This window comes from Bombus affinis, unplaced genomic scaffold, assembly GCF_024516045.1.
Source record: "Bombus affinis isolate iyBomAffi1 unplaced genomic scaffold, iyBomAffi1.2 ctg00000187.1, whole genome shotgun sequence".
Classification (NCBI taxonomy): Eukaryota; Metazoa; Arthropoda; class Insecta; order Hymenoptera; family Apidae; genus Bombus; species Bombus affinis.
The window spans coordinates 89,362-109,695 of NW_026108894.1; the positions used below are offsets into that span (position 1 = coordinate 89,362).

Consider the following 20,334-nt stretch of genomic DNA (forward strand, 5'->3'; position numbering starts at 1 on the left):
AGTTTCGTAATCTGGAATTCTATTTCTCTCTGATCTGGAATGCTACATCTGTATGGTTTCTTTGATATGTATTTATTTTCGATTAGCTTAATAGAAGCTTTTTGTGATTTCCTGGTTCCCACATCGAATTTGTGTTTAGCAAATACATCTTTATATTTCTCTATAGGTTGGCTTACCTCTGTTTTTTGTAGGTTATTTAAGTGTTCTAGGTTGTCCATAGGCTTACCCGTCTCCTTGTGTTCGGTAACGTTTACCTTTCTTCTCTGGTTATTTCTTCGTACTTCTTTTCTATTAAATATTATTTCCTGTTTGTCATCTACTTTTTGGCTGACCCTCAAATTCTCGTCTTGTCTTAGTTTGAATTCCCTTATGGCGTCCAGCCCTAAGATGAGATCATATGTGAAGTTATTATTGCGTACTATATACACATCTATCTTTTTCTCTATCTTGTTTATCCTCATTTTTAGTCTCGCCCGGCTACTCGTGAAGTCTTTTCCATTGATGGTTTTGAACATGCTCTTGTCTTCTTTTATGTTTGCTTTTATTTGATCAATGATCTGTTGATTGATAAAACTTGCATTCGCTCCCGTGTCGTAGACACCTTTAATCTCTTTTTGATCGTTGACTTTAACTCGCAGTTTTATCAATGGTTCGTACTTCTCCGGGCATTTTAGTTTTTTCTTCCTTCCCATTCGATGTTCCTGCTATATCATTTTCTGATGTGAGCACCTCCAGTGAATTTATTTGTTTGGGTTTCTTCTGGGGGTTTCTGTCTATATTTCTACATAATTCCACTGGGTGGAATCGGCCCGGGAAGTTCAGTGCTTCACAGATTGTGCACGGTTTTTTTTTGATGGGTTTACCTTTTTAACCAGGTCTATCTTTCTTTCTTGTGTTTCTTTCCTTTTTCTCCAGTCTTCATATTGTCCCAAAATTCCTATTAGGTCATTTGTTGTCTGCATATTTTCCCTTTCGATTTTGTCCTGGACTTCGATAGGTAATCCAATGACAATCAGGTGTATCCTCACCTCTTCATCCATTTCCCTTTTTACTTCCAATATTAGTCGTTCTTTCTCTATTGCATATTCTACGAACGAACCTGAAAGGTATATAAAGTTGTAAGCATATCGTATTGCCGGCCAACCTTTATTCTTAAAGGTTTTGAGAAATGCTTCTTTACAATCTTTCCAGTTGTGTCCACCAGCTTTCAGTAGATTTGTTTGGTACCATATTTCTGCTGTTTTTCCTAGATACTTTCATAAACCTTTGACTTTTTCCTCATCGCTTTTTATTTTGTATTTTTTGCATTCCTCTTCATACTCTGATATCCAGTTTGTGGCTTTCTGAGTTCCTTCAAATTGTTCTATATTGAAGTTTATTTCCTCTATTTCCCTCTTATCTCGTCTTTGGAGGGTCTCTAGAAGTTTTTCAATGTCCAGGTTGGGTTTCTCGATTTCCGTTTTTGTTTTTCTTGTGGACGCGCCAAAGGATTGAGTATCACCGCGAGCAGAGATAACCACGTGCCGAGAAGAGTTCGACTCATTATCAGCGAAACGTAAAACTGCAACGCTCGTTGGGAGATCGTATCAGCAGGTGGATGAAACCGTAACACACTTGGGAAGGAAATCAGCAGAAGCGAAGACTAAAGCGTCCGCAGAGATAACTACGTGCCGAAACTACGCGTTCTCGTGGGAATAAACCTTCACGAGGCAATTATCCCATGGCAGTTTTATTATAAATAGGAGTTGTCGCCTACAACAACAGTCAGTCATTAAGAAGTTAGTCACAATTATGTTCCGGAGCAGTTACGGTCCATCAGATTCTGCAGTTACGCAATAAATATTAAGAGTCACTATCAATAACCACATACTCTCGTAATGCGATAGACAATATATTATTACAGGGTGGTTGGTAACTGCAGGATGGTGGTACAAGCGGAAAGAAGGTGATTCTACGCGAAAAAAGAAGTCGAGAATATAGAATAACAATTTTTCGTTTGAGGCTTTGTTTTCGACAAAATCGACTTTGAATGTTCGCTCGGTACACGTGCACTTTACCACGTCTCGTTATAACAGATCTCACTGTAGATCGTTGTCTCGATGGATATTATTGCAGTTTAAGTTTGTTTCTGCCGTAACGGAAAATTAGGAATACATAATGAAATAATATGAAGTAATCATAAAATTTATTATTACAAAAATTGCTGAAAATGTTGCCCATTCTGCCGAACACATACTTCTGCTCTTCTAATTAAATTTCTATGAACACTTTCAAAGTCGATTTTCTTGAAAACAAAGCCTCAAGCGAAAAATTTTTATTCTATATTTTCGACTTCTTTCTTCGCGTAGAATCACTCCCTTTCCGCTTTTACCACCAGTTACCAACCACCCTGTATATGGATATATATATATATACATGTGTATTGTAGTATCGTGAGGAAAAAACCTGGTTAGAAACAAACCAAAACATTGTCGTCTGACCTTCGGCTGTTGGTTTACACAAGAGAAAAACCTATTGACTAAAGTCACCTAGTCCTTGCGGCACGAAAACAGGACCGGATTAGGAAAAGGACAAAATAACGTTGATCGAGAAGTGAGAACGTTTTATCGAGAGGTCAGAGATAGTCGAGAAGCGGAGGAGTAGAGTTGTAGAGTTGAAAGAGTCAGCGGAGTTGCCCGAGTTGCTAGCGATGTTGACAGATTGAGTTGTTAGAGTTATAGAGTTGCGAGAGTGATTTGAGTAGAATAAGATTTTTGCGTTTAGTTCAAGTTGAACATTTATCGTTCTCTGTCCAATAAACCTCTGTTATTTTTATTTATCTTAAATAAATAGCATTAGGAGAATTTTACAAATCTAAATTATCCTAATCCTATCCTTTCCGATACTACATTTTGGGGGCTCGTCCGGGATTGAAACCAGACAGAGAACGACACGTTTTACGGAACTACTCGTGCTGAAGAGAAAAGAGTTGAAAATGGCAAATTGTGAAGAAGAACAGTTTTCAAGTGAGGAAAATCTAACGCTGGAAGAATTAAGAAACAAGCTTGCACAGTTAAATCTACCAATATCTGGTGCAAGGTCAGTGTTGGTTGCCAGGCTAAGTCGAGCATATAGTACTGGACAACCAAGTCCTAAAGAGCCAGCAAACGGTAAAAAGACCACGGAGGAGCAAGGTTCAGGGGCAATACCAAAAACTAAGCGTGATCGAGATGAAGACGAAGATCTCGAGGAGCTTAGGACAAAAGAATTAAGAGAACGTCTTGCTAGTATGGGGCTAGAGACGAGAGGAAGAAAAGCTGAACTACGTGTGAGACTACAGGCGGCGATGGAAGAAGAGAATACGTCGTCGGAAGAAGAGAGCGACGACGAAGAAGACGAAAGAGAAAGCAAAAGGAACGTGCGAGGTGTATATCAAAAACCTGACAAATTCCGTAGGAAAGCACGTAGGTATATAACAGTAAGTGTTCAGGATGTCCAAGACGCCTTAGAAGTTTTTACAGGCGAAAACAACGAAAATATTAATCAATGGTTCGAGGCGTTCGAAGAAACTGCAAGCATATATAGGTGGACAAAAGAACAAAAGGTAATTTATGCAAAAAAGTTGATGAACGGATCGGCAAAAATATTTGTGAATTATGAGTACCATGCTAGAACTTGGCGCGAGTTAAAAGAAGGTCTGATAAGGGAGTTTTCGAAAAACTTTAACACTTTGCAAATACACCGCTAACTGCAGGAAACAAAAAAAAAAAAAAAAGAGACGACGAAGGATGTACAGCGTACATGTACCGAATGCTCGGTATAGCCAGTCAAATGAATATGGAAGAAGCAGCAAAGATAAGGTACATCATAGATGGAATAAGAGACAAAGAAGTCAATAAAACAATATTGTACGGGGCTAAATCAATAAAAGAGCTAAAAGAAAATCTTATCATCTATGAGGAACAAAAATCCCGTATAGCAGAGTCAACTATGAGACCGGTGAGAGCTAAGGACAATGGAAGATACAAGCAGTCGGAAGATGTAGCGAAGTATAAAAGGTGTTATAATTGCGGTGATGAAGAACACGTGTGTGCAGAGTGTCCGAACAAGTCGAGGGGACCTAAATGTTTCGAGTGTAGAGAATACGGATACATTGCATCGAGGTGCGACAATCTGAGCGAGTCCATTAAAGAGGTTGGTAGTGTGTTTCGATTGTTACCGACGAAGCGTGGTAAAGACGTGAAGATCGGAGATTTCGAACTGAGCGCGCTGGTAGACACCGATAGCGAGTTAACCTTGATGCGGTATAATCAGTATGTAAGAATCGGAGCGCCCAAATTAAGTCGAGACATTATTGAATTTCACAGTATCGGGTCTAAAAGAAATTTTGCGCTCGGGAAATTTCCGACAGATATTATTATAGGCGGTGAATTGTATCATATAACGATACACGTAGTTCCGAACACTGCGATGCAACACTCGTTGTTGATAGGTACAGACTTCCTGGATACCGTCGAGATAAACATGAAGAGGGGAGATATCTCCATTAGCAGAATAAAAAACGAGAATTCCGATGGGTTTCCAGAGGTCCTTAAAGTAGACATAGAGACGGGAGCGCGTGAGGTAGATCTATCTCGTGTCGAGAACGTGCAACACAAGCAGGTAGTTGTAGTTCCCACGAGTGCTTGTCTCAAGGACACCGTCGTAATGAACAAAATTTCGTTAGATGAATCGGTTGCGACAAACATAACCGCAATAGCGTCGGGTGGAAACGACACGGACGGTTGCGATGAAGTTTTTGTAGGATGCAGCGAGGATCGCGCGAATTGTAGAGTTGTACAAACAAATTCTGTCGCGAGTTCTAAGAAGCGAACCAGAAGCGAGAATGAGGCGGCTGCAAGAGAATTTGAGGTAGTGCGTAGACGAGCTATCAATCCGACCTCTTGTCGGCGAAGGGCGTTCAACTTATTACCAACTTACAAGGGCGTTATTTTGAAAATATAAATTCGATTTGAAATATATATTCGTTTGAAATATAAATTCTGATTTCCTGATATAATAATTAATAATAGCAAATATCTACAAACAACTATTCGCTGTTGTAACCTTCGACCCTGCTGCGGTTGAAAGAATCGCAACGGGTTACGGTATCTTCAGTAGCTGAAAACGCCTACCGGTTTTCGCAATCGCCCTCTCACAGTTAGCGGATAATAACCTGCTCGTCTTTGGGCACGATTTGCGAAGCCGCATTGGTTCCCGCAGAGGACACTGTTATAAATAACCATTTGTTCACATTAGATGCCAAAAGCAAGATAGAATTCTAAAGGTTTATTGATTACTTTGGATTGAATTAAGCTATTGTGACGTAATCTTATACGTCTTGTAGAGATAGCTTGCAAATTTCCTACTTTTCCATTCTTAACTATTGTTATTGCGAATGATATGTTATTATTCGCCAATTTCATTTCTTTGTGTCTGAGCGTTTCTCCATGGAAACTGGTCGCTGCAAGTGCTCTTTCGTCACATGGTTTGTTAAAAATTTCATTCGATGCTAGATCAGATATGTCCAAGCTGCCTAAACTTTCCACACGACTAGAAGCGGCATAGATTTGCACTTTTGCAAAATTCTCTTTGCCAAGATCAATTACGGTCCTATCTATTATAGCCATTTGTAATCTGTGTACCGCTACTGTCCAGCTTAGCACAAGCGATGACATTCTTTATTCAACATCTCCGTAACATTTCGTCAGTTGAAATATTGCTATTACTGGAGATATGGGAATGTAGCCGTCAGCATATTTGAATCTGCTTCCAATTCTCTCACTTTCAGCTGACCTCTTCGAAGTACTGACATATAAATTTCTTTGCCATTCCCATTGCGTCGTTTATCAAACCAACGGAAATTGGTATGTTTCGTCGCAACATAACTCGTGATCCCTCGGCTAATGTTATTGCATGCAACAGTTATCCATGATTATTTACATCTGCATGAATAATATTTTCGGAAGTTTTTTTCTCGCATGTAGCTGCTTCCCGACTCTCGCCTACTGAATGAATAACGTACACACGACGTAATTTCGCTAATTCATCAATCATTTTTGTGTTATATTCGTCTACGAATCTTACTATCTGGAATATTCTTACTGCTATATCACTCCTTCGCACTCATAGTATTTCAAACTCAGAAGTTGTTATTTCGCCAAACTGTAAATTATCTAATAGGTCGATAAACTCTGTATCATCCTTTTACCTCATATTAATGATGAGTTCGCAGAATGAAACTTGGTACTATAAATTAATCTTTACAGCACACCACTGTTTTTATACAATACAACAATGTTCTTTTGCTGGGAATAATTGCATGAAAGAGATGTCATCGAAGAGAAATACATTTATGTCACCAAATATTTTTTTATATATCTTGAATTCTTGCAGTCTTAAATGAATTATTCGCAAATTCTCGTAAGATACCATTGAGATCTCATCAACAATCAACTATCTTTTATGACGTCACTTTCGTTCCTCCTGTTCAAACTTTTGTCCTGTCACGCGGTTATAGCAGTGCCTTTCTCAATAGGCAAGGGGAAACAGACAGATACAAAATTATCCCAAATATTTCAACGACAGTAACGTCAATCTTTATATATGTCGGAGATGTAGGGACATCGGGCCTTTCTTTAGGAAGATCCCCAATACTTGGGCTCGAGGTGACGTAAGTGGTCGCCGAACGTAGCCACGGTCACGGGATGAACGAAATGTCTTACAGAGGAGGTACCGATGTTGAGGGACACGCTGTATAAGCAATCAAGTCTCGATCAGGAGCAATGCTGGTTTACGCGGGACTGCCTAGTTACGGCGCTTGGGAATTTGTTGATATTCCCGATCGATATGTATTTGACATATGTGACTGTATCTGTCTTTTATTTTGCAATCACCTTGGAGAGTTTACTGTCATCGTCTAGGCTGTCAGTCTGAAAGTAACCCAGCGTCTGAGTTAACGTGTCTGCGTGCTACAAAATGTATTCCATTGTACAAAGAGTTTACCCGTTGACCGTGGATTCGTTATTGAGCCCAGGAACATTGTCAATAGCTTTTGTTATACTTATTAATTATTTCACGCCTAAAATTTCTAACGATAACCCGACATATAAATCTAAGTGGTCATTGTATATTCTTTAGTCGGCATAAATCGTCACAGGATACGATCTTCTGCGAATTATTCATTTTCAACGGAAATCTGTTCGCCGCGAAGTGATGTCTGACGCACTATTAAGTTATAGAAATATCCTTCTCTGTCACTGTTCAAAGTATAATACTGCTGGCGCAGTATAGCTGGTTTATTCCTTATTCGCATACAGCACTGGATAGCCCACACAATTGTTTATTCATTAATAAGTATAAAGAAACGAAACAAGAGTAATAAATAGATAGAAAGAAATTACCGCCTTATCAATAACAATGAAAACCGTTTTACGTTCACCCTGTATTATTGGTCGCTACACTAAAGAATGTATAATAAGATGAAAAATCTTTTCCAAAGAAATATTATCAATTTTGAAATGCATTGCAAAGTGACAAATAATTTTCTTTGTATTTATACAAATAAGGAATGTTACAAGGATTAAATAATTTCAACCATATTTATATTTTATTTATACGCACGTATAACAATAGTTAGGATTACTCATTCACTTACTAAACAGCATATTATATATACCGCAACCTTTTCGAAGGTGGCGCAAAATTAAAGATACTACAATATATAGACATATCCTAAATACATATATAAAGATAACCTTTATTGTTAAGATGAGTACAAAGTGTAAGGAGAAGGGTTAAAACTTTACAAAGATGCCTGGATTTCAACTGAAGCGTTTGGCACACAATACGATGGAAAAACGGTCAGGGCATATTTAGGGATGCTTAACTGTTTCACAGCTCGTGATGGTCTGGACTGTCTCTAAGTTTCCAAAGAGGCTAATTGAGAAAGTCGTAAAATAACCGTCTACAGCCATTCCTGACAATAGTGACGACCTTGATAATAGTCACGAATTTACGACTTCTCATTAACATAAACGAAAGAAATACGAACTACAGAACGAATCCAAACAGAGCTTGTCAGTACGATGTAGTCAAATGAAATGCAAGATGTTCCGACGGCAAAATCAAACCAAAACTGATGTAACAATAAATCTATAATAATGCGATGCATACGTAGACACGGATTTCCGATAAATATTACAAAAATATATTCTTAACCTATGTATATCGCATGGGTATACACACATATCGAAAATATCGCCGGCGAATTTACCTTCATTTTCGAGGTAATCACGCAAATACAACAGTAAAATGACAGAAGGTGTGCTTTATAAATAATCGAATTATTAATTGTTAATTATCCTCTGAAATGCAAAATTTCATCTGATCGACTCTTACTATTCCTGTAAAGGGCATACGTGTTAATTAAAACCCACCTATATCTGTAACGACATATCTATTTTTCTCTAAAATCTTTTTAATAACGTAGGGGCTTTCAAATTTCGGTACCAATTCCTTATCTACTCCCGGTGCGCCGTCCGAATCACGTATCCGATCATCACGTATCGTCGATTTTGATACCCTGTCGCATTTTTATGTTTTCTGTCGTAGACGCGTTCATTTTCTTGCTCAGGCTTGTCACTTATTCCTGTCGCTTAATGAAGCCAAGATGATTTATTTCAAACAACAATTGCGAAAGACTTTCTCCCGTTGACCTGCAAACTGTATTGTTCTAGGCGAATTCGACTGGACTCTAGACTCAAGACTGCCATTTCCCGGGTGTTTCCGACAATTTTGCCAGCATCGGTGTTCCGTTTGCCTGTGGAGTACCGAATGTAACATGTTCGACCGCATTATTAGTTAGGAATTCTTTGAATGGCCCAATCGAGAAAACAAAAGCCTCGATTGCTAATTACTCGTCTGGGTCTACTTTAAGTTCTAAAATATTTCGTCATGAAAACTCATATTGGTAAACACCAACCTTTTATGTCTTTGTCGACTGGCATGGGCATAACCGTTTGAAAAGGTACGTTACCTTTTCTCAACTACGCAAATATCCTTCGATTTTACCACTAGTCGGCGAAAACTTTGAGCATTTCAAACAATTGCCAAAATATTTCTGTCTTACTTTCAGTCAACCAACGTACTCTACCAATACTTTCGACGATTTTATTGAATCCTAAATGATATTATTTTCCAATTACAGCTCGTGCTAATCGCTGATGGAATCGAAGATCGAGCATCCTCCGATCGGCTCAATATCAATGGTCAGCGGCCATCGAGCGTGCGATCAGTTCGTTTTTATTGCCAGACACAGCTAAATTTCTAAACTAAACAAGTACCTTCACCTCCCCAATGGTAAGTTATTTTATTATTATTATTATTATTATTATTATTATTATTATTTAATTTGTACTTTACCATTTGTCCGGCTGGAAATTTGGTAAATTTTTCTAACTTAATTGCTAAATAATATGTGGATGGCTACCCCCAGCGGGATACCATCTTCGAGTTTGACTATTTTGTTTCTTTAGCGAGGTCAGTGGGGTGTTTTCTTTTTAGTCTTCTATAAATGGTAAATGTGTTCAGATTTCTTCCACGCTATTTATTTCTCAGGGTTGTGTGTGTATATATATATACACATATACAGGGCGATACTCTACAGCTGTAGAAAAATTTAAGAGGCGATTCTTCAAGCTAAAATAAGATGCAAATCAAGAATAAAAAGATTGCGTTTTCAGCTTTGTTTTTTAGTTATTGTCAATTAAAACTTAGCCGAAATGTCTCTGTGTCCGAGCAAACCTCCTTAACTGAACAAAAGTAGGTCAGCCTAAACAGCGAGACGCACAGGGATCCTCAAATCGAACGACACATAGGCTTGCCTAGCACAAATCGTAGAGAAGAATATTATGACATTTGACGACGTAAACCATCTTGCGCGACGCTTTGTAAGAAAAATCGTAAATGAATGACAAATAATATTTAAAAGTAAAAGAAATCAAAACGTTTAAGAAACTAAAAACGGAAAGGCTCAAAAATATCTACAGTAGAATAACCTAAACCTCTACTAAATTAAACTTTATGTTTGTACTTTATGTTTGGCTGTTGAAATGATCCTGCCCTTCCAGAACTGTTTTACCCTCCTACCAAATTTCTAAACTCTAAACATGTTATGTAACAAGATAGTAGTGGAGAGTCCATTCAGAAAGAAACTAATATTTAGTTGCGAATAACTAAAAAAACAGAGCCCGAAACGCAATTTTTTTTATCCTTGAGTTTGACTTTATTTTAGTTTCAGGAATCACCCCTTAAATATTTTTACACCTGTGGCCGAACATCCCGCATAATTCCATTAACGCGCACGCTATTAATACATTTACTGTAATTTGTATCAGTACAGATACAAGCTTTCTGTTATAATGTACTGTTATAAGGACTTTCTGTTATAATGTATTGCAATTTAATACAAATAAATATAAAGTTGACGAGATTTTAAATAATATAAATATAAACGAGTTGAAGTTTTATAGCATGGCACTCGAGCGTTGCCATACCAAATGCAGTCTACGACATTTTACGCCGCCTTCGAAAAGGTTGCTGCAGTATACTTATTATACTGTAATATGTAAAAAGAGTAATCTTAACCATTGTTATCAACGGGGATCAAGCGAACTTAAAACACCGTGCACAACCACATACTCGAGGCTGTAAGAAATATCTGTCGTAATTCAATCAAAAATGAATATTATCTATGTATTGAGTTTGAGTTAGCTTCTCGAATCACTACGTGAAATAATAAAAAATATTATTTTCATAGAATAATGTTATCTAATTAATCATTCGCCTACTATTCTAATAATTGATTCGTTATTATTTCATGCAACCCAACTCTCTGGCAACGGCATTGAAAAATCTAAACCAAATCGGAAACATAGATCATATTCACTTTTAATTTAGCTGTAAATTATAATCATAGAGATATAAGGATAGAGTGCGAGGGCGAGCTGAGAAAGCGAAAGCGAAAGCGAAAGAGAACGCTGCATAAAGGCCTCTTGTGTCCTTGTCTAATAACGCATGCTCATTCGTATAGCAAACATATAAGTGTATAGCCAACACAAACATTGTCAGTGTCATGCCTGATTAGACAAGGACAGAAGACACTTTTATGCAGCGTTCTTTCTACTCCTATATCGCATCCACTTACACGATAATTTAAGACTATATGACTCGCGTACTCTAACTCTTTGTATATCTATGGTTATAATAGACATTTATTGCAGTCTCACAGTTGTTCGAAATTTTGAGTTTTAGAACATGTCTAAGAATCATCGAAATGGAAAGGTAGGTAGCATTTCTGCACTTCCATCAAAATTACTATTAACAAATTGAACACTTTAAACACTCCATCCATTACATAAATCTCTATTATATAATTGTGATAGTATGACATATTTTTAATCTTCTAATCTATGACCAGAGAGGAAACTTCCTTTCTGCTGTGACGTCCATATCTCATAAAAAGGTTATTTGAAAGTGAGTGGTTTTCACGTTCGTGTTCTATGTATATATGTAGCGCTTAATGTTCTAAAACAGACAACAATTTAAATATCCGTGAAGGTCACCTTTTATGAACATTGTAAGTTATAATTTAATTTTATACATATAAGAAATCATTCATATTATAATATTGAAATATACATCTATACAGATATTGCATACATATGTATGTATGTTAGGTTAGAAAAATTTACCAAATATCCAGCTGGACAAATTGTAAAGTACAAATTAAATAAAAAAAAAGAAAAAAAGAAAAAAAAAGAAAGAAAAGATATGTATCTATATATATATATATATATATATGTACAGCAAATTTCCAATTAGATGAATTTTTTACTGTATATTCCAAAAACAATATGTAAAACGATTTTAATTAATATTATCATTTGTCATTTTACATCTACCTATTTACAAAATTACTGTGGACTTGTCTAAAACCACCAGAAATGAATAACATAGAAACTTAGGACTTTACCGTGTCGCTGCTGTTACTGCAAAAAGCACACGACCACAAAGTATTAGTAGTAGTAGTTGGTAATATTAGTATTGCTAACCACTATTACTAGTAATAAATATTAGTAATAGTGATTATGAAAACTGTCAATCATATATATTTTGAAAATATTTAGATTTTTTTCTTTGGTTACACTAAAATAAATTCTCTCTTATTTAAGCAAACGGCTCAAAAAATATTTGTTTAGGTATACAATATAATGTATATCTCCTATATGATTATAAAATGGTACATGTAACTTAGAAGAAACCATGTTTAGAACCTCGTATGACTGGTTACTACTTACAGACTTATTAATATGTGTAAATATTTATAGTATATTTAAGAGATTTATGGCCTAACAAAATGATAAGACTCATTAAATAGACATAGCGACAAATGATTTCTATCAGACTGTTTTAACATTATTAAGCGATCTATTAAGAAGGATATTATTTTACAATTTTCATGTATAATAAAGATTTGGAGGACGTCTTCAGATACTTTAACAAATTACAGAGTATCCTAAATCTAACTCACAAAAGGATATTATAAAAGATGTATACCAACTTTGTCTATCTGAAATATCTCTTATTACTTTAAATAACAGAAAACAGTAAGTTATAAAATATATTTAGATTCTAAAACAGATCTAATATGATGACGATGTATTTTCTTTTATATATATATATATATATATGGTGATATCATATACAAAGGATCTTCAGAGTCCTTTCAAGACCTTTTAAGACCTTCATGTCAGTTTCATTTTTTAGTGAAATGTCTTATATTCCAATTTCATAAAATGTTGAATAATGAACATAAAAGTACTTCATTAGATTAATTGCAAAATTCAGTGTTACTAAGATTCCTTCTATCTTTCTTTACAGAAAGATTAATTTTATTAGTGTTTTTTAGATGTGTATTTGTGCATATATTGTTTATCGTAATGAGGCTTGTAATTTAGTACAACCTTTGCTTAGATAAGTACACGTTCAATATTTTAGATACAAACAAACAGTAAATAGTGACTATTAGAAACAGCAGTGTTAGATTGTTGGCGTTATTCTTACAAGAATATTGATATTGAGACATTGTGAAAGTCTAAACCACACATATTTTTCATACCAGAAACACAATTTTTTGGCCTGCTCGAAGCTTACAATTGTTATTTTTGGATGTTTTGTTGGGTAGTATATCAGTAACACTGCAAAATATAATAGAAATATTTCACAATGCAAGTAATAAATTCGACAAACTCAAATGTATGAGGAATTATTTTCAATATAATCTCAATTCTATTGAAGTCAGACATAAAAGTTATATGCCTTGACAACACAAATTCTACAGAGCGTTTTACCTTTTCGCCTACAAAGAAACTATTACAACAAAGTATGTCTTCCTCCTAATTTTTTGTAAATAATTCTTATTCTTCTCTTATTATTTGAAACAATAAAAATGAAGTGAACAGAGTTGGAGGAATACCTTGTATAATACTTACAGCAGCTACAATATCTACATAAATTTTAAAACATTTATCCTATCTAATATTTTTTAAATTTAAGTGACACAATCTTAAACTTAATAATTGTCAATTGTATGAATTTAAAAGTTGTGTTCATGTGTTACAAAGCCTAATAAACACAAAGAGTAACATGCAGTTTTGTAACAAAATTTTACTTGAAATCTTTTACGCAAACATTCTATGAAGATAAAAAGAACAGTACATATTTTCCTAAGACCACTGTTATATGATTTTTTGCTGTCATATCCCAATTGGTTATAAGTTTCAAACATAATAATGATGAATGCATATAATTCTGTTCATATTCAATTGTCAGTAGTCGTTGAAATCCATGATTGTTTTCCAGATTGGGGTTAGGTTATATAAACTTTTATATGAATAATCTAATATAAAAACGGAATATTTATATGTATCTAACGTTGATATTGACAAGATTTTATGTAATTATTCTATTATACGTATACAATTAGCGATATTTAATTTTATTACTAAATGTATACACATATTCGTATTTACGAGTTATATTTCTTTAAATATTTATACGCAATTATTCTTCAACCTATTTGTTATTAGAAGTAAAAATACTACTCTTATTTATGTAAAAATATCTCTAGAATCTTCAGGCGACTCTTATCTTTTTAAATGGGACTAAATGTAACATTTAAACATGATAAATTATGTATGTATTTTTTTCTAAAGCTCAATAATTGCCTTTATTATAACGTATAGTCTAACCTATATTCTAATATTCTACATTTCTGATATTTTAATGTATTCTAATATTCTAACGTATTCTAATATTTTATAACTCTGGCATCCTCATATATTCTAATATTCTATAATTCTGGTATTTTAATATATTCTAATATTTATATAAAAGCATTGTTCTTTATTACTTAACGTACATAATATACGTCACCGTGATTCTTCAGGACTAACGTTACTCTATTAAACCAGTTGCACTACCAGCCAAATAATGCATTAACGGATTAACGGATTCTGCTATTAGCTTTTGTGAACAGAAAGGCTGCAGATTTGATATGGGATCAGTTTTATTCGGTTATGTTAGCGGACTGTCAACAGAAATACAAGAAAACCTCGTGCAGCGGATCTTCGCAGAAATCAAACAGATTCTGTTCATTAATCTAATCTATCTATTTGTAATAAAATACTGGAGAAAATAATAAAAGATATACCGAAGAAAATAGTAAAAGTAAAATAAAAAGTATGGTCACAGTTATAATAATAGTTCGCCCGATTTTAGTTCTGAATTGTCTAAATGTCTAAATATTGGCAAATTTTCTTCGCATTCTTCATTATCAGCAGAATGGTCTTCTTCGTCCATTGCTTGTTCTGGATTTATGTTACATGTTGATGGTTAATGGTTCTGATTGGATGTATGGGGTACGTAATAATGACGGTACTTTTGATTTACTTAAATTCTTTAGTTATTGCTTATGAACTCTGTTTGTAAGGCTAATGCATGAGATATATGGATCTGATGTTTCCGTAGCTCTATTAAATATATGTATGCTGTAAATTGTTCTTACAACTATTTTTGCAAGCGTGAAAATTGTCTATCATATTTGTAAAATTTGTTTTTAGATTCCGCTGCGTCTTCTGCTAAGTGGCCTTGAGATTAAAATGCATTGTTGAAAATCTGCCTGCTACGTATTAAAATTTTGTGTATTGTTTGTGGCATTGGATACCACGAGGATGCCTTTTTAAATAATTTTGCATTGTGAAAACAATGTGATTTAAATTTCTTTAAATCTATAGGAAATTGGCAAGATATTGTTATTACAATCGTTCGTAAATTCTAGGGTAGGTTCATGTTTACACCTGTTGTGTTTGCTAATATTTGTGTTTGTTGAAATGCTCGACGAGCTGCGTTCTCGTCATTTGAATTCTCGCTACCTGCAGGTTTAGGAATAACTGTTATATTTCTTTTTTTTTTCAATGAAGAAGCTATTTTTTGTCGTCTTTTTGTTTTATTTACCATTTTTCAGTTCTCATTCTGCGAGATATATGAATGATGCATTCCAGAAATCGAATCCACGCATGAAGGGGACTGAAGTCACGTTGTAAATTTCTATTTTTCTTTTTTTTTTTTTTTATTTAATTTGTATTTTACAATTTGTCCAGCTGGACATTCGGTCAATTTTTCTATCTTTATTGCTAACTAACATGTGAATGGCCAGCCCTAACGGAATACCATCTTCTAGTTTGTCTATTTTATTGCTTTAGTGAGATCAGGGGGGGGGGTGTTTTCTCTTTAGTCTTCTTTTCATGAGATTTCTGCTCGTTTCAGCTGATTTGTATGTGTTGTCATTCTTTTCTTATATTTTTTTGCGTATCTGCCGATTTTTTCTTTGATCGTTGATATTTTTAGGTCTCTCCGTAAATCCTTGATTCTGACATACCATGGGGCCGTTGACTATTGATCTGAGTATCTTCGATTGTAGCGACTCGAGTTTATTTATGTGACTCATTGCTGCTGTCTCCCATAGTGGTATTCCGTACGTTCAAATTAGTTTTATTATCGTTTTGTAAATTTTTAGTCTATTTTCTATGCTGAGCTTAGACTTTCGACTAGTTATCCAGTACATCTGTCTTCCTTTTATCCGTATTTTGTCTATAATTGATTTAGTATGCTACTTCCATGTAAGTTGTGTGTCTAACTGGAGTCCTAGATATTTAACTTTTTGCTTTGTTTGTCTTATGTGCGTGCCATTCAATTGGATATTTGGTGGTTTCTGTTTTCGTAGTGTAAATGTAATATGGTTGCATTTATTCGGGTTTTCTTCTGTTTGTTTATCTTACAGCCATTTTGAATTACTTTTGCCGTTGTATGTTACTCGTGGGTTCTTCATTATCGAGATATTTGCAAAAAACAGTCGATACCACTACAGTCAATTCAGCCCATATGTGTGTATTTGTGAAGCTCACTAGCATAGCCGCTTGACGATCTGTTTACATCCATCAGTCATTGATCTGTTTACCTTGGTGTTAAATTTTACAAAACTAAATAATCGTTTACAACTGCATATGTGAGACTGCAAGAGATTTTTCTAAAAATCTATTTCGACGACAATTTTGACAGTCGAACAATTAAATTCCTTGATATTATGGTTGAGATGTTTGCAATTTTTAATAATAGCAATACGATGTAAAAGGCTAATATGAATTGTAATTATATTATTATTTATTATCCAAAATCATAGTCAGCCGTTTTACGGTGTGACAGTTGGATTTAAAGATTAAGTCAAACTTAACGCAGGTCATTAATGATAATTTTTTTCACTATGCAGTTGTACACAGGACTGCAATATGAAGGATATATAATAGGAATACCCAATGAAATACTCAAGCTCGCCTAGCCTTTGTTTATAGTTAATATATATTACCTGATACTATGACATAAACAAAATGTAAGATATGTAATGTGTGTTTTTTTTGCGTGAGGAGGGGAAAATGCTGTTACGCATGCCCAGTGACCCGCATCACTGGGTTATGTGGGACTCGGGCGGATGTTGTTGCCACACCCACTAAAAACCCCTCCTCCTTCTTCCTCTGCTTTGAGGACAGACAACCCCGGTAAAATAATAATAAATAATAAAGCTCAGAAGTAGTTGTCTATAATTTAATCCGATTATGTTTGCTCGAGATTTATGACAGTAGGTTTGAGCTCGAAGTGACACAACTGGTTACTAAACGTAGCCACGGTCACGGGATGGACGTTTTTACCTAACAGAGGTATGGAGTTGCTGTATAGCTCTCCTTAAAAATATAGTTGTAGCGGCACACGTGCTCGAGGACAAATCAAGCCACGTGTAGTTTTGCCTCGGAGTATCATTATCGTAGGACACACACATATTGCATTAATAATCAAACTCCGAGCAGAAACAATGTCGCCGTTACGTGGAACCGTCTAACAAAGGCGATTGGAATTTTACCGGTACCCCCTCGACCAATATAATGTAAACGAACGCGGTCGTAAGGAGAGAAGAGTTTCATCAGTCTCAATTATGTGCGTTGGTCCAACATCAGCGAGTTACACACGTCCTAGCGAACATTTTTGTATCTTTTATTGTTGAAGATATACTCTCTACGCTTCAACAAGAGTTAGTTAGAGTTCTACTTGTACTGTGGACAAGTAAGTTGAGTTACACTCGAATTGTGGACAAGTAAGTTGGAGTTCGACTTAGACTTTGGAGGAAAGCGCATTTGCTATCCCGTTGATCATTGTCATTAGCATCTCGAGTATCTAATCACCATGGTTACTTGTTAAATTCTGTAATAATCATATTTGTACCAGTAAATATCATCTCTATTGTATAACAACAATGACTAATCCAAATGAAGATTCGTTACACGCCCCTAACCCCGATGAGAGCTCGACATATATATACATTAATAAGAAATACCAATTGAAAACATGTACTGATTTTCTCAATCAATTCTAGTATATAAGAGAATAACAGTGTTACTATTTATAACTTTAAATTAATTTATAATTGTTTTCCATTATATTATTTAGTAAATAATTAGCTTCTTTTAAAATTACATTATTACAGATGTTCATTCATTGGGGTATAACAGGTGCTGGAAAAATATCACATGATTTTGTAACATGCTTACGAACATTACCAGAATCCGAACATGTAGTTCTTGCAGTAGCGGCACGTGAACTATCAAGGGCACAGAACTTTTCTAGCTTACATAAAACTAAAAAGGCGTTCGACAATTATATAGAGCTAGCGGAAGACAAGAATATTGGTATGTTTCGTGTTTATTTAAGCTGAATTAATATAGAAATAATCTTTTTATAAACGTTTTTGAACGTTATTGAATCTAACAAATCCGCCTTACTCTCCTTGCCTCTGGAAACGCAAGAGCACGCAAGAGCAAGAGAACGCACGTTCAGTTCCTCGCTTGAGTGCGACCCATACCATGGTTCCTTTGGGACCTCTTATCCTCATAATGAGTGGAATACGTTACAATAAAAAACAAATTTGGCCTTGAAAATCATGCTCCAGATCAATTTTGCACAAACATTTTATTACAAATCTCCACCGATCCAGATGTTTAGAATCACGCTACGGTGGTTTTTACACATACTTTTCATACACCCTGTACATTGTACACTGTACATACTCGCCACTCGGCAAGGAAATCATACACGCAATTCATTTACCACTCGTTTTTTCATCACTTCGACACTCTCTAACTTCGCATGCGCAATTACTCTACAGATACGCACCTCCGAAATACCGAAAGCTAAATACGATAGCCAGTTTTTGTGAAATAACACAAAATTGTTGTAATCTATTGTTTTGTATTTTTTTACATTTACAGATGTCGTATATATTGGAAACGTTACATCCTCAACACTTTGACATTGCAAAATTAATGTTAAATCATGGGAAAACATGTTTTATGTGAAAAACCTTTAACTATGAATTTGAAGCAAACAACAGAGTTGATAAATTTAGCAAAGCAGAAGAAGTTGTTCGTAATGGAAGGTATTTGGAGTAGTAGTTGTTTTCCTATATATGAAACTCTTAAAAAAGAAATTGTCATAGAGTGTTATCAGCGTTGTCATAGACTGTTGTCACCATATTTTAAAAAGAATCGTTGTAACGAAGTTAGTGAGTGACGAATAGTGATTGCGCAAACATAGATTGCCGGAGCATCGAACGAATATTGTAACAATCATACCGTTACCAAATCTACTAGCACTATACCATTTTCCTCCATATATATATGCCTAACATACAATAAGTTACATATATATAAAATATGTATGTATGTATATTTCAATATTCCTATAAGATATACAGGGTATATTGTTTAATACCAACCACCATTTTTCGAGTGTTTCCAATAATATCGTATCGTCGCGTGAAAAGGTCCGCGCGACGTCCTTCATTGTCTGACCGTCAAGGCCCAAGCACCGTTAGAGAAACACTCAATAAACCTAAGGCCCCACCATAAACCGAGTCTTATTAGTTGGCAGGAAGCTTTAATCGTACAAGTATTTTCAGTTTATTACTGGTACTTAAAAGGTCCTTAGGTCTATTGTACATTCTTCCAAATTACGGAGAAAGGAAGTAGTTAGCTAATGGGAAAAACGAAATAATTGCCTAACGGAAAAGCTGGCAACATAACCGAATAAAACTGATCCCATATCAAATCTGCAGCCTTTCTGTTCATAAAAGCTAATAGCAGAATCCGTTAATCCGTTAATGCATTATTTGGCTGGTAGTGCAACTGGTTTAATAGAGTAACGTTAGTCCTGAAGAATCACGGTGACGTATATTATGTACGTTAAGTAATAAAGAACAATGCTTTTATATAAATATTAGAATATATTAAAATACCAGAATTATAGAATATTAGAATATATGAGGATGCCAGAGTTATAAAATATTAGAATACGTTAGAATATTAGAATACATTAAAATATCAGAAATGTAGAATATTAGAATATAGGTTAGACTATACGTTATAATAAAGGCAATTATTGAGCTTTAGAAAAAAATACATACATAATTTATCATGTTTAAATGTTACATTTAGTCCCATTTAAAAAGATAAGAGTCGCCTGAAGATTCTAGAGATATTTTTACATAAATAAGAGTAGTATTTTTACTTCTAATAACAAATAGGTTGAAGAATAATTGCGTATAAATATTTAAAGAAATATAACTCGTAAATACGAATATGTGTATACATT

General features: G+C 34.9%; 1 protein-coding gene, 1 long non-coding RNA gene and 1 pseudogene across 2 annotated transcripts in view; 2 read left to right on the forward strand and 1 right to left on the reverse strand.

Moving 5' to 3' along the window:
• The first annotated feature begins 11,272 nt into the window (after nt 1-11,272).
• Nucleotides 11,273-19,290, forward strand: LOC126927657 (trans-1,2-dihydrobenzene-1,2-diol dehydrogenase-like; annotated as a pseudogene).
• Nucleotides 11,327-20,334, forward strand: part of LOC126927655 (trans-1,2-dihydrobenzene-1,2-diol dehydrogenase-like) — a 131,707-nt gene continuing 122,699 nt past the window's right edge. Inside the window, exons 1-2 of the mRNA XM_050743709.1 lie at nt 11,327-11,461; nt 11,498-11,656. Of these exons, the coding sequence (XP_050599666.1) occupies nt 11,648-11,656 (9 nt within the window). The 5' untranslated portion in view covers nt 11,327-11,461; nt 11,498-11,647. The remainder of the gene's footprint in view (nt 11,462-11,497; nt 11,657-20,334) is intronic.
• LOC126927667 (uncharacterized) lies at nt 13,045-14,539 on the reverse strand. Its single transcript, XR_007715763.1, has 2 exons — nt 14,501-14,539; nt 13,045-13,978 (listed from the first exon to the last, which is right to left on the reverse strand). It is a non-coding gene; the product is annotated as an uncharacterized LOC126927667 (long non-coding RNA).